The sequence below is a fragment of the Oncorhynchus kisutch genome, linkage group LG15, assembly GCF_002021735.2.
Source record: "Oncorhynchus kisutch isolate 150728-3 linkage group LG15, Okis_V2, whole genome shotgun sequence".
Lineage (NCBI taxonomy): Eukaryota > Metazoa > Chordata > Actinopteri > Salmoniformes > Salmonidae > Oncorhynchus > Oncorhynchus kisutch.
The window spans coordinates 78,221,695-78,236,717 of NC_034188.2; the positions used below are offsets into that span (position 1 = coordinate 78,221,695).

At 48.3% G+C, this 15,023-nt stretch overlaps 1 protein-coding gene across 6 annotated transcripts in view; it reads right to left on the bottom strand.

The window, feature by feature from the left end:
- robo2 (roundabout, axon guidance receptor, homolog 2 (Drosophila)) overlaps positions 1-15,023 on the bottom strand; it is a 375,041-nt gene that overhangs the window by 38,888 nt on the left and 321,130 nt on the right. For all 6 annotated transcript variants that reach the window (XM_031791154.1, XM_031791152.1, XM_031791149.1 and 3 more), the window contains 3 exons: positions 4,988-5,147; positions 3,165-3,428; positions 1,939-2,156 (listed from right to left, as the gene is read on the bottom strand). In XM_031791154.1, coding sequence (XP_031647014.1) covers positions 1,939-2,156; positions 3,165-3,428; positions 4,988-5,147 — 642 coding nt within the window. The remainder of the gene's footprint in view (positions 1-1,938; positions 2,157-3,164; positions 3,429-4,987; positions 5,148-15,023) is intronic.

Here is a 15,023-nt window from a genome sequence, read left to right on the forward strand (position 1 = left end):
CTCCCTCTCTCTCTGTCTCTCTCTATAGATATATCTCTTCCTCTCTCTCTGTCTCTCTCTAGATATATATCTTCCTCCCTCTCTCTCTGTCTCTCTCTAGATATATCTCTTCCTCCCTCTCTCTTTGTCTCTCTCTATAAGATATATCTCTTCCTCCCTCTCTTTGTCTCTCTCTAGATATATGCTCTTCCTCCCTCTCTCTCTGTCTCTCTATAGATATATCTCTTCCTCCCTCTCTCTCTTTGTCTCTCTCTCTAGATATATCTCTTCCTCCCTCTCTCTCTGTCTCTCTATAGATATATCTCTTCCTCTCTCTTCCTCTCTCTGTCTCTCTCTATAGATATATCTCTTCCTCCCTCTCTCTGTCTCTCTCCATAGATAAATATATTCCTCCCTCTCTCTCTTTGTCTCTCTCTCTAGATATATCTCTTCCTCCCTCTCTCTGTCTCTCTCTATAGATATATCTCTTCCTCCCTCTCTCTGTCTCTCTCTATAGATATACTGTTTCCCTTTTCTCTTCTATTCTTTGTTCTATCCCTCCCAACTCAAAACAAACAGAACTGCTGCTTCATCCTGTCTATAGTATCAGCCATGTCCAGTATAGAGGACTTGTATGTCCTGTTCAGTCAATATGAGCAGTAGGATGCAGCCGTGCTGTTTCTGCCTCTCCAATGTCATGCCCTTCACATGTCTCTCTCTCCGACAGACAGACGGCTGTAAAAGCTTTCAGTGAGTTGTAAAAATTGAAATGGTGCCTCCAGTCTGGAATGGAATATTCCGTACGTGAAATGTATTCTAAATCTCTTATGGACATGGCACTCGCATGATGCTTTGTGTGAGATAAATCTCTGTCTGTCTGTCTCTCCCTCTCTCCCTCTCTCTCTCTCTCTCTAAAATGAATGAACTTTCTTATCTCTTTTGGGTATGATAATTATAGTACCACAGTCTGGCAAAACCACTTGAACAAACTGGGCTTAAGCTACATTCAATACATTCATCAGATGAGGTGCAAATTACCACACTATAGAGACACATAGCTATGTCATAAACAGTACATATACAGGACATCATTATGAATCAATAGTCAAAATGCAGTCTGTAACTGTAGGCAAACATAATTGTAAGACGTATTTATTATACTGAACAAAAATATCAACGCAACATAGAACAATTTCAACAATTTACTGATTTACAGTTCATATAGGAAATCAGTCAATTTAAATAAATGAATCTATGGATTTCACATGACTGGGCAGGTGCACAGTCAGTTGGAAGTACTGACAAATTGGAGGTGGCTCTGGCAACAGCTCTGGTGGACATTCCTGCAGTCAGCATGCCAGTTGCACGCTCCCTAAGAACTTGAGGCATCTGTGGTATTTTGTTGTGTAATTCTATCACTTTTTAACCTCGTTTCCATTATCTCCAGTGCAATACAAGTGAAAACATTGTGAAAACAATGTGAAAACAATGTGAAAACAATGTGAAAACAATGCATTTTTAAGTTTTGTAGAAAAACATATGAGGTTACAAAGTTTACCCGATGCCATCAAAGTCAAATATTTTAAAAACATTGCTTTTCAAACACTATGAGATTTGCAGTTACGTGGGGAGCAAAAACCACCCTCCCTTGGGCTAGCAGGTCAGAGAGATTGTTTTCACATAGACGGTGGCAGAACTGCCCTTTACATTTGATAGGTTACCTGATAAGGGGTCTGTGATCTTTTTAAATGACTGTGGAATGACAACTGAACATGCTTTTGTATTTCACATCTTTTTGTTTTGGAGAGCGATTGATTTCTTTGTAATATCCAAACCATTCCTCCGAGAGTGGCAGGAAACTGCATAAAATCAGGCAGATTTGAATACTAATGAAGGGTGGAAGAAGTTCCAATACCTTCTGTTCTGTCCACATGTCATTGTATCGGTGCAGTATCTCACCTGATACGGAGCTGTCTAGGTTGTCCATGCTGGACCCTGGCGTCTGCTCAATACCATAGAGAGGCCTGGACATCTCATAGCTGTCATCCTCTTCCTCTTCCTCATCCTCGTCAGGGATGTCAGTCTCCAGGTCAGACACCAGGGTGCTGGACACGTACCCCACCGGAGGTGCGGGAGCCTGGGGAGGGAGGGGGGGGAGGGAGCCACCCTGCATGAGCCTGTCAGAGAGTCAGAGTAATATGGGTTATCACCATGCTGCAGGTACACACCAAAACACAGACACAGGAGAGGATGGGCTGCTGGTGGGGGGCCAGCAAGAGCAGGGAAGAGAACGAATGTCAAAAGACATCAAGAAAGACAAAGCTGGTGAATGAAAGACAGGAGGACATAAAGAAGGAATCCAAGATAGACGAAAGGAACTGTCAAGCTAAATTTAGAAATTCTTTCAGATTCTGCCGGCTTTGAATGAATTGGGACAATTCCACTAATTCTACGTCTCTCCTCCTTCCATGCCAACACAATGACCCTGTAATTGCAGTTGAAGAGGGTACAATGGGCCCGCTCTCTAGACCTGTCGACACGAGGCTGTCACCCCTCAAGCAGCCCGCTCCGCTCACGTCGCTGACAGCCCCGTTTGTTTAAGGAGCGGCGTAGTGTCTTTGAGACAGTCTGCGGTGAGATGGATTCTGATTCTGATGTAATTACTGGCTCCTTCCTGTTGTCAAAAGATGCTCTCAAACCCAATGCAGTCATTACCGGCTAACACCACAGCTCCTTCCTGGCAAGTCTTCCCTATTCCCTCTACTTTAATGAATGGATGCCATTCTCTCCCTCTTTCCCTCCCTTTCTCCTTCGCTCTCTCCCTCTCTTCATCCTTTGTTCTCTCCCTCTCTTCTAACAGGAAGAAACACGGCCTTCATCTGCCGTGCGTGACCACCACAACAACGGCATGTGTAGCAGCATGGGTGTGGGATGCAGCCTAAACAAGTCAGAAGGGACAGTCATGTAAGTGGCAACACTGGCCCATTCAAATGACATGATTCTGTTCTGCGCAACGCTGTCACTGTGCAGCTAAAATAACACCTAAATAAAACATTGAAGTGAGAAATAAATAGATCATCAAAGAAAAACACATTCAGCACAATATCCATAGTAGCCGTTCTCATATCACCCCATTTGAACCTTGTACTGCTTCTGTAGTCTTCCCCTCCAGTGGGAGTACGTACCATGTCTGTTTGGCCTTGTCCAGTTGGTAGGCACGGGTGATCTCGTCTAGGTGGGCCTGGAGCATGGGCTGCAGCTCCTCCCGGGGAGAGGGGGTGAGGGTGGCCGTGGACTGCTGACCGAAGGACACCGCTGCTGGGGACGAGGCCACTCCACGCATGGGTGGGGTGGGGACCCTCTCTTCCTCCTCCTCTAGCTCATCCTCCATTCCCTGGTGGAGGTAGGTCTGCACGGGCATGGGAGGACCCCAGCCATCACTCTCATACCTGGGGTGGCCACAGAGAGAGCGAGAGAGAGAGAGAGAGAGAGAGAGAGAGAGAGAGAGAGAGAGACAGACAGACAGACAGACAGAGAGAGAGAGGGAGAGGGGTAAGATAACACTAGTCTGAAGAGACTAGACTGTCTTTCTTTTGGTAATGTGCCAGACTAGTGTGACCTTGGCAAACATTCTAAAGGACTTCAGACTAGTGTGACCTTGACAAACGATCTAAAGGACTTCAGACTAGTGTGACCTTGGCAAACATTCTAAAGGACTTCAGACTAGTGTGACCTTGTCAAACGTTCTAAAGGACTTCAGACTAATGTGACCTTGTCAAACGATCTAAAGGACTTCAGACTAATGTGACCTTGACAAACATTCTAAAGGACTTCAGACTAATGTGACCTTGTCAAACATTCTAAAGGACTTTGTACATACGAGTAATGAGCAATGGAGGGAGTGAGGTTTTAATTCCCCATAACGGCGTTTATACATGCTGAAATAACACTAGTCGTAAAGAAAATGTTAATTAAAGGAATTTGTCAGTGCACACTCCATAGGACATAACTGTTTAAATCTGTGGTCATTAAGAGGCTCAGATTTACAGTGCAGAGGACTCCTCATTTGCCAGATAGCCTATTAAACCAGATGAGTGTCCCAGACTGAAGATGAAGGTTAGAGGACAGCACACCTCAACTAGGGAGACACACAGTTAAATGAGATACTATGTGTGAGTGAATCTATTTTGGGATATAACTAACATTTTTAGCTTACACCTCCCCTGACTAAAGGCAGACTTTACATGAAGGAACGCCTGGCAGTCCACTAACAATAACAGTTGCGTGAGGGTCATTTGGTGGGAAAAGAGCTGAGAGAGGCTAGGCAACATGGAAAAGAGAAAATAGTTTATGAGTAAAACGCTTCCCTCATACTCAGTTAGTGGAGAGAGCTCACTGTGGAATCTCTCTCTTTTTGTCTCTGTTTTGGGTCTTTCCCACTCTCCCAGCTTGAAACAACGTAGTCCTGACATTCTTTCCCTCAGAAAGAGAATCAGCAGAATAGATGGATTTGTCAGTCCCGCTTGCCGCAGGAGACTGCAATGGTGAAACAATGCACTCATGAAGTTTCTCCCTCAGATAAAAATATGGGATGAGCAGATAGATTGATGTGAAACCATCTCTGTCCATCCTGCGTGTCTGGGGAGACAGTAACATACAGATCCCTCTACTTCTTTCCAGATGTACTGGTGTAATTAGCCACAGAGAGGAACAGCTAGCCAGGAGCACAACAATGTCCTATAATAACACACAGCAGTTGGTTGGGTTCTACTTCAACTCAACAGTCTACTGTATATACATGTAAAAGCTAATGTTTTCCCCTGATCCCCTATTAGGAGTAACTGTCTCACTTTCGGCAAAGCCTGAATGAAGGATCAGACAATGGTAGATACATATAATTGTTCTAATTAGTGTGGTAGAATCCAATTGGACTGTATGGGCAGATTGTGGACTGTTCTGCATCTCCATGGATGTATGGAGTGGATGTTATGGTGGATGTGGCTCATACCCTCCTCCTTCATAGTGCTCGTTGGGGTAGTGGTCCATCTCGGTGCCAGGGAGAGGGTGTACAGGTGGAGGGGGCAGGGGCACATTGGCCCAGCTGGAGCCGTTAGCCTTGGTGGGTTTGGCGCCAACCTTGGCCTTCTTCTTCTTACCCCCCTTACCACCTATGGACAGCAGAGATGGAGCGAGTTAGAGAGATTGACTCAGACAACATGAAGAATTCAATTACTAGAAAAATCTATAAAACCATATAACATGGGTGGCTATGTGAAGTATTCACTGTCAGTCTAACAAACAGATGTTGCCAACAGAAATCGATTGAACATATAAAGCTGAACATTCCTTCATTTCGAAACAGGTCATTTCAAACAGGTCATCTCCTTCTAAAAGTCACCCACATTCTCAAACAAACAGATTTAATGAGCCATGCCTGTCAGCAGCCTCATATAGAAGAAGCTCAAGGCCAAGTAATGAAAGTGTGCTTCCATTGATTGATCTGCTGAAAGCCCTCAAATCTCCATAGAAACAGGGAGAGAGCAGCAGTAAAGAAGCCAGAAATCTCAAAGTAGACCCCGGTCCTCCAGCCATCCCTTAGTGTCCCCATTTCACTAGAGGTGTGGGTCCACAATGAAATCTCTCACTTCAGAACATCATCATAATGAATGGGTCCGTGGCGTCTGTGTGGCCATAATGGAATTCACTGAGAGTCTATTACACTGTCATTGATTTGATTACGCAAGAGAGAGAGAGAGAAAGGGAGAGCTCCCCTTCCCCATCCATTTCCCCTCACACCCCTCTGAGACTAGATTCTCCTCTGCTCTGCCCCATCCATCTTTATAAATCTGCCAGCCAGGCCTACGTCTAGATTGGGGTTTAAATTATTTGGTGACAGTGAAGATAGGGTGGGGGGGGGGACTGTCTTTATCTCAGGTGATCTTTGACATCTAAAGCCCACTGTTATCTTTCTCAGTTGTCCCCAGTGTGGTCCGCAGGCCTCAGATCACTTGTCCTAGACAGGAAAAGGCTGCAGGCTCTGTGTTTTCTCTATATAGAGGACATACGAGCATGAGTCCCCTATATAGAGGACATATGAGCATGAGTCCCCAATATAGAGGACATATGAGCATGAGTCCCCAATATAGAGGACATATGAGCATGAGTCCCCAATATAGAGGACATATGAGCATGAGTCCCCAATATAGAGGACATATGAGCATGAGTCCCATATATAGACGACACATGAGCATGAGTCCCCTATATAGAGGACACATGAGCATGAGTCCCCTATATAGAGGACATATAAGCATGAGTCCCCTATATAGAAGACATATGAGCATGAGTCCCCAATATAGAGGACACATGAGCATGAGTCCCCTATATAGAGAACATATGAGCATGAGTCCCCTATATAGAGAACATATGAGCATGAGTCCCCTATATAGAGAACATATGAGCATGAGTCCCCAATATAGAGAACATATGAGCATGAGTCCCCTATATAGAGAACATATGAGCATGAGTCCCCTATATAGAGAACATATGAGATGAGTCCCCTATGTAGAGAACATATGAGCATGAGTCCCCTATATAGAGAACATATGAGCATGAGTCCTCAATATATGTGTAAATATAAATGTGTATTTGTGATATGAGCATTGCATGTGTGTCTGAGGTCTGAGAGAACTGGGAGATAAACTGAGTTTGGAGTCCTTTCTAGGAATCCACATTTGTGGCAGACTCCACTATCAGTCTGCCAATGGACACCTCACATCTCAATCCAGAAAATACTCCCCAGTTGACATCGCCAGCCACACATACAGGCTAGTGAAAACCATCCTTGGAGGCCTCTTGTGTACATTTGTATCTGTCATCTGTTGGTTAACCCTCACTGCCAAAGGCCTATAATCACGTTGCTCAGAGCCACAAAAAAAGCTACATTTCAGGGAACCCTGCATCTTGTGCCATGCAACACCATGTAATCTAATAGACTGTCCAGACAAGGACATGGCTACAAATTAGCTCAATGTCATCAAAAAAGACTGTCCATCAACACTCAGGGATATTTTGGGAAATGCATCTCTATGATCCAGTAAGGATGAGGTCAGAAGCATATTGCTTTAGCAGTAGATGAAGAATTTAGTAATTTCACCATTTTCCCTATAAGATTTTAGCTGTTCCCGGGCAGAAATGCTCCCGTCAAAGATGATTGGATTGCAACAAGATATTAGGACTGGGAGGAGGATAGTCTGATAAAGACTGGGAGTAATAAAATAACAACAGTAAGCCCAGTCCAGGAAGTACACTCTGAAAGTAATTGGGTTTCCTAATCGTTCCTCTGGGCGACGCTCGACTTTTCCCAATAAATGGCAAGCTGGCATGATTGCTCAATCACCCAGAGTCCCTCCTCACCGGAGCAGGCATCAATACTGTAAATGAGCCTCTGCCATGGAGGGAAGGACGGCTGACACTGATGTTACAATCAGAAGCACCAACATATGAAAAATACAAAGAAAGCTTTGTCTAGGAGCTACACAGGAAGTAGACATCAGACCCATCTATCGCTGACAAACACTGGGCCTGTCTTCAAAAGGAACTACCACCATATTTAGATGTGGAGCTGGGTATTTATACCGCCTGGTTTGGGCGCTTCCTCCCAGCATATAACTTTGGGGCCAAGCAGACTTGAGCTGCCTCTGTTTTTATTGGGTGCCTCAGCGCTGAGTGAGAGACACAGGCAGAGCCTCAGAATGGAGTCCAGAAGGAAGGACTCCACATCCAGATTTAAACATAGCACTGAGAGAATAGATCAGACTGGGTTTTCAGGGAACGAGGTGGATGGGGGTTTCTTAGAAAACCTGAGTAACACTGTATTATGGGCTTATAATAATTGTAGAGAGGAGAGTCATGCTATCTGATGTAAGACACATGGGGGTTACCTGGCTGGACAGATAAATAGCAAGTGTGCCTATTTGTGAAATCATCCCAATATATTTGGTATGTGGGTGGAGGATGCAGCAGACTAGATCATCAACACTGACCCCCCTACAGCCCTGAGCCATGTAGCTCATTAGGAGTGGGGTAGTCTATAATTGGAGGAGAGGGGGGGAAGTAGGTATGGATGACACCACTCCAAGAACAGTGAGAACATAACCCTTCTCCTGGGCTCCGGAATGAGATAATACAGGGATCATGGAGCTCACTAGCCAGCTATCTCCTCCAGCTAAGCCCCTCCTGTCTCAGCCTCCAATATTTATGCTGCAGTAGTTCATGTGGCAAGGGTCAGTTTGTTATATCTGGAGTACTTCTCCTGTCCTATTCGGTGTCCTGTGTGAATTTACGTGTGCTCTCTCTAATTCTCTCTTTCTCTCTTTCTTTCTCTCTCTCGGAGGACCTGAGCCCTAGGACCATGCCTCAGGACTACCTGACATGATGAACATCTTGGCCATGTTCTGTTATAATCTCCACCCGGCACAGCCAGAAGAGGACTGGCCACCCCACATAGCCTGGTTCCTCTCTAGGTTTCTTCCTAGGTTTTGGCCTTTCTAGGGAGTTTTTCATAGCCACTGTGCTTCTACACCTGCATTGCTTGCTGTTTGGGGTTTTAGGCTGGGTTCCTGTACAGCACTTTGAGATATCAGCTGATGTACGAAGGGCTATATAAATAAATTTGATTTGATTCGATTGATTCTCCTCTCCTCCTCTTTCCTCTCTCCCCTCTTCCTCTCTCCGTTCCTTCTCTCTCCTCTCCTCCTCTCTCCGCTCCTCCTCTCTCCTCTCCTCCTCTCTCCGCTCCTCCTCTCTCCTCTCCTCCTCTCTCCCCTCCTCTCTCCTCTCCTCTTTCCTCCTCTCTCCTCTCCTCTTCTCTCCTATCCTCCTCTCTCCGCTCCTCCTCTCCTCCTCTCTCCTCTCCTCCTCTCTCCGCTCCTCCTCTCTCCTCTCTCCCCTCCTCCTCTCTCCTCTCCTCGCTCCGTCTCTCTCCTCTCCTCCTCTCTCCTCTCCTCCTCTCTCCTCTCCTCCTTTCTCCGCACCTCCTCTCTCCTCTCTCCCGTCCTCCTCGCTCCTCTCCTCCTCTCTCCTCTCTCCCCTCCTCCTCTCTCCTCTCCTCCTCTCCTCCTCTCTCCGCTCCTCCTCTCTCCTCTCCTCCTCTCTCCCCTCCTCCTCTCTCCTCTCCTCCTCTCTCCCCTCCTCCTCTCTCCCTCTCCTCCTCTCTCCTCTCCTCCTCTCTCCGCTCCTACTCTCTCCTCTCCTCCTCTCTCCTCTCCTCCTCTCTCCTCTCTCCGCTCCTCCTCTCTCCTCTCCTCCTCTCTCCGCTCCTCCTCTCTCCTCTCCTCCTCTCTCCCCTCCTCTCTCCTCTCCTCTTTCCTCCTCTCTCCTCTCCTCTTCTCTCCTATCCTCCTCTCTCCGCTCCTCCTCTCCTCCTCTATCCTCTCCTCCTCTCTCCGCTCCTCCTCTCTCCTCTCTCCCCTCCTCCTCTCTCCTCTCCTCTCTCCGTCTCTCTCCTCTCCTCCTCTCTCCTCTCCTCCTCTCTCCGCACCTCCTCTCTCCTCTCTCCCGCCCTCCTCGCTCCTCTCCTCCTCTCTCCTCTCTCCCCTCCTCCTCTCTCCCCTCCTCCTCTCTCCTCTCCTCCTCTCCTCCTCTCTCCGCTCCTCCTCTCTCCTCTCCTCCTCTCTCCCCTCCTCCTCTCTCCTCTCTCCCCTCCTCCTCTCTCCCCTCCTCCTCTCTCCTCTCCTCCTCTCTCCTCTCCTCCTCTCTCCGCTCCTACTCTCTCCTCTCCTCTCTCCTCTCCTCCTCTCTCCTCTCTCCGCTCCTCCTCTCTCCCCTCCTCCTCTCCTCCTCTCTCCTCTCCTCCTCTCTCCGTTCCTCCTCTCTCCTCTCCTCCTCTCTCCGCTCCTCCTCTCTCCTCTCCTCCTCTCTCCGTTCTTCCTCTCTCCTCTCCTCCTCTCTCCGCTCCTCCTCTCTCCTCTCTCCCCTTCTCCTCTCTCCGTTCCTCCTCTCTCCTCTCCTCCTCTCTCCGCTCCTCCTCTCTCCTCTCTCCCCTCCTCCTCTCTCCGTTCCTCCTCTCTCCTCTCCTCCTCTCTCCGCTCCTCCTCTCTACGCTCCTCCTCTCTCCTCCTCTCTCCTCTCTCCCCTCCTCCTCTCTCCTCTCCTCCTCTCTCCATTCCTCCTCTCTCCTCTCCTCCTCTCTCCGCTCCTCCTCTCTCCCCCCTCCTCTCTCCCCTCCTCCTCTCTCCTCTCCTCCTCTCTCCTCTCCTCCTCTCTCCGTTCCTCCTTTCTCCTCTCTTCTCCTCCTCTCCTCCTCTCTCCGCTCCTCCTCTCTCCTCTCTCCCCTCCTCCTCTCTCTTCTCCTCCATTCTCCATTCCTCCTCTCTCCTCTCCTCTCCTCCTCTCTCCTCTCCTCCTCTCTCCTCTCCTCCTCTCTCCTCCCCTCCTCTCTCCTCTCCTCCTCTCTCCCCTCCTCCTCTCTTTTCTCCTCCTCTCTCCCCTCCTCCTCTCTCTTCTCCTCCTCTCTCCTCTCCTCCTCTCTCCTCTCCTCCTCTCTCCTCTCCTCTCCTCCTCTCCTCCTCTCCTCCTCTCTCCTCTCCTCCTCTCTCCTCTCCTCCTCTCTCCTCCCCTCCTCTCTCCTCTCCTCCTCTCTCCGCTCCTCCTCTCTCCTCTCTCCCCTCCTCCTCTCTCCGTTCCTCCTCTCTCCTCTCCTCCTCTCTCCGCTCCTCCTCTCTACGCTCCTCCTCTCTCCTCCTCTCTCCTCTCTCCCCTCCTCCTCTCTCCTCTCCTCCTCTCTCCATTCCTCCTCTCTCCTCTCCTCCTCTCTCCGCTCCTCCTCTCTCCCCTCCTCCTCTCTCCCCTCCTCCTCTCTCCTCTCCTCCTCTCCTCCTCTCTCCGCTCCTCCTCTCTCCTCTCCTCCTCTCTCCCCTCCTCCTCTCTCCTCTCTCCCCTCCTCCTCTCTCCCCTCCTCCTCTCTCCTCTCCTCCTCTCTCCTCTCCTCCTCTCTCCGCTCCTACTCTCTCCTCTCCTCTCTCCTCTCCTCCTCTCTCCGCTCCTCCTCTCTCCCCTCCTCCTCTCCTCCTCTCTCCGCTCCTCCTCTCTCCTCTCCTCCTCTCTCCGTTCTTCCTCTCTCCTCTCCTCCTCTCTCCGCTCCTCCTCTCTCCTCTCTCCCCTTCTCCTCTCTCCGTTCCTCCTCTCTCCTCTCCTCCTCTCTCCGCTCCTCCTCTCTCCTCTCTCCCCTCCTCCTTTCTCCGTTCCTCCTCTCTCCTCTCCTCCTCTCTCCGCTCCTCCTCTCTACGCTCCTCCTCTCTCCTCCTCTCTCCTCTCTCCCCTCCTCCTCTCTCCTCTCCTCCTCTCTCTTCTCCTCCTCTCTCCTCTCCTCTCCTCCTCTCCTCCTCTCTCCTCTCCTCCTCTCTCCTCTCCTCCTCTCTCCTCCCCTCCTCTCTCCGTTCCTCCGTTCCTCCTCTCTCCTCTCTTCCTCTCTCCCCTCCTCCTCTCTCCTCTCCTCCTCTCTCCTCTCCTCCTCTCTCCTCCCCTCCTCTCTCCATTCCTCCTCTCTCCTCTCTTCCTCTCTCCCCTCCTCCTCTCTCCTCTCCTCCTCTCTCCAATCCTCCTCTCTCCAATCCTCCTGCAGTACTGTAGATTTTAATGATCAACACCCCCACATCCCCAGTGGAGACCCACGCAACCATGAAAGCTGCTCTACTTCTGTTCCTCTTGATGTCAGACCTAACGTTCATTATTTCCTCCTGAGCTTGTTGAAGCGAAGCACTGTGCTGTTGTACCTACCTCTTTTAACTTCTTTCCTTTTCAAATGTCTTGTGATTCATTAGTTGACCTCAAAACATGAAGTGTAGTAAAGTTTCCTTCATTGTCACCCAAACTCTGGCCATTGTAGTTCTATAGTCCGTTGTAGTTCTATAGTCCATTGTAGTTCTATAGTCCGTTGTAGTTCTATAGTCCATTGTAGTTCTATAGTCCGTTGTAGTTCTATAGTCCATTGTAGTTCTATAGTCCATTGTAGTTCTATAGTCCATTGTAGTTCTATAGTCCATTGTAGTTCTATAGTCCGTTGTAGTTCTATAGTCCATTGTAGTTCTATAGTCCATTGTAGTTCTATAGTCCGTTGTAGTTCTATAGTCCATTGTAGTTCTATAGTCCATTGTAGTTCTATAGTCCATTGCAGTTCTATAGTCTGTTGTAACTCAGTTGGTAGATCATGGGTCTTGCAACACCAAGGTTGTGGGTTTGATTCCCATGGCGGACCAATATGAAAATGTACGCACTCACTACTGTAAGTCACTCTGGATAAAAGCGTCACTAAACGACTAAAACGTCAAATGTATAATTATAGGGTCAGAACTCTGTTGTGTATTTCTCTAGGGTTTTAGTCCTCGTAGAGAAACATGTTGGCATATAGAGAGATAAGCCACAGACGGATAGAGATAAGTCAACTAAACAAGATAAATGCATATTTAATAAGATGCTGTTTCACTTAAACCAGGGCAGTTGTGTACAGCATGCCTCACAGTACATGCAATACATCTCTGTAATTATACTATTTCTTAAGGCCTACCACGGAGGGGGAAGTGCAAGGGTACAGTCCCAATATAATTCCTATACAGGTGAATCCAGTTAGTAGGACATATATGCTTTAAATCTCAGACATTTCAATTAAAAATATCCTGAGGTTACCAAATGAAATACACATTAGGTTAACATAATCAACAGCTTCTTGTCCCCTGCCCTCTCTGTGTTGATCAACAGCTTCTTGTCCCCTGCCCTCTCTGTGTTGATCAACAGCTTCTTGTCCCCTGCCCTCTCTGTGTTGATCAACAGCTTCTTGTCCCCTGGTCTCTCTGTGTTTATCAACAACTTCTTGTCCCCTGCCCTCTCTGTGTTTATCAACAGCTTCTTGTCCCCTGGTCTCTCTGTGTTGATCAACAGCTTCTTGTCCCCTGCCCTCTCTGTGTTTATCAACAGCTTCTTGTCCCCTGCCCTCTCTGTGTTGATCAACAGATTCTTGTCCCCTGGTCTCTCTGTGTTGATCAACAGCTTATTGTCCCCTGGTCTCTCTGTGTTGATCAACAGCTTCTTGTCCCCTGGTCTCTCTGTGTTTATCAACAACTTCTTGTCCCCTGCCCTCTCTGTGTTGATCAACAGCTTCTTGTCCCCTACCCTCTCTGTGTTGATCAACATCTTCTTGTCCCCTGGTCTCTCTGTGTTGATCAACAGCTTCTTGTCCCCTGCCCTCTCTGTGTTGATCAACACCTTCTTGTCCCCTGGTCTCTCTGTGTTGATCAACACCTTCTTGTCCCCTGGTCTCTCTGTGTTGATCAACACATTCTTGTCCCCTGCCCTCTCTGTGTTTATCAACAGCTTCTTTTCCCCTGGTCTCTCTCTGTTGATCAACAGCTTCTTGTCCCCTGGTCTCTCTGTGTTGATCAACAGCTTCTTGTCCCCTGCCCTCTCTGTGTTTATCAACAGCTTCTTGTCCCCTGTCCTCTCTGTGTTGATCAACAGATTCTTGTCCCCTGGTCTCTCTGTGTTGATCAACAGCTTCTTGTCCCCTGCCCTCTCTGTGTTTATCAACAGCTTCTTGTCCCCTGCCCTCTCTGTGTTGATCAACAGCTTCTTGTCCCCTGGTCTCTCTGTGTTGATCAACAGCTTCTTGTCCCCTGCCCTCTCTGTGTTGATCAACAGATTCTTGTCCCCTGGTCTCTCTGTGTTGATCAACAGCTTATTGTCCCCTGGTCTCTCTGTGTTGATCAACAGCTTCTTGTCCCCTGGTCTCTCTGTGTTTATCAACAGCTTCTTGTCCCCTGGTCTCTCTGTGTTGATCAACAGCTTCTTGTCCCCTGCCCTCTCTGTGTTTATCAACTGCTTCTTGTCCCCTGCCCTCTCTGTGTTTATCAACAGCTTCTTGTCCCCTACCCTCTCTGTGTTGATCAACAGCTTCTTGTCCCCTGGTCTCTCTGTGTTGATCAACAGCTTCTTGTCCCCTGCCCTCTCTGTGTTGATCAACACCTTCTTGTCCCCTGGTCTCTCTGTGTTGATCAACAGCTTCTTGTCCCCTGGTCTCTCTGTGTTTATCAACACCTTCTTGTGCCCTGGTCTCTCTGTGTTGATCAACACATTCTTGTCCCCTGGTATCTCTGTATTGATCAACAGCTTCTTGTCCCCTGCCCTCTCTGTGTTTATCAACAGCTTCTTGTCCCCTGGTCTCTCTGTGTTGATCAACAGCTTCTTGTCCCCTGCCCTCTCTGTGTTGTTCAACAGCTTCTTGTCCCCTGGTCTCTCTGTGTTGATCAACAGCTTCTTGTCCCCTGGTCTCTCTGTGTTGATCAACAGCTTCTTGTCCCCTGGTCTCTCTGTGTTGATCAACAGCTTCTTGTCCCCTGGTCTCTCTGTGTTGATCAACAGATTATTGTCCCCTGCCCTCTCTGTGTTTATCAACAGCTTCTTATCCCCTGGTCTCTCTGTGTTGATCAACACATTCTTGTCCCCTGCCCTCTCTGTGTTTATCAACAGCTTCTTGTCCCCTGCCCTCTCTGTGTTTATCAACAGCTTCTTGTCCCCTGGTCTCTCTGTGTTGATCAACACATTCTTGTCCCCTGCCCTCTCTGTGTTGATCAACAGCTTCTTGTCCCCTGGTCTCTCTGTGTTGATCAACAGCTTCTTGTCCCCTGCCCTCTCTGTGTTGTTCAACAGCTTCTTGTCCCCTGGTCTCTCTGTGTTGATCAACAGCTTCTTGTCCCCTGGTCTCTCTGTGTTGATCAACAGCTTCTTGTCCCCTGCCCTCTCTGTGTTTATCAACAGCTTCTTATCCCCTGGTCTCTCTGTGTTGATCAACACATTCTTGTCCCCTGCCCTCTCTGTGTTTATCAACAGCTTCTTGTCCCCTGCCCTCTCTGTGTTTATCAACAGCTTCTTGTCCCCTGGTCTCTCTGTGTTGATCAACACATTCTTGTCCCCTGCCCTCTCTGTGTTGATCAACAGCTTCTTGTCCCCTGGTCTCTCTGTGTTTATCAACAGCTTCTTGTCCCCTGCCCTCTCTG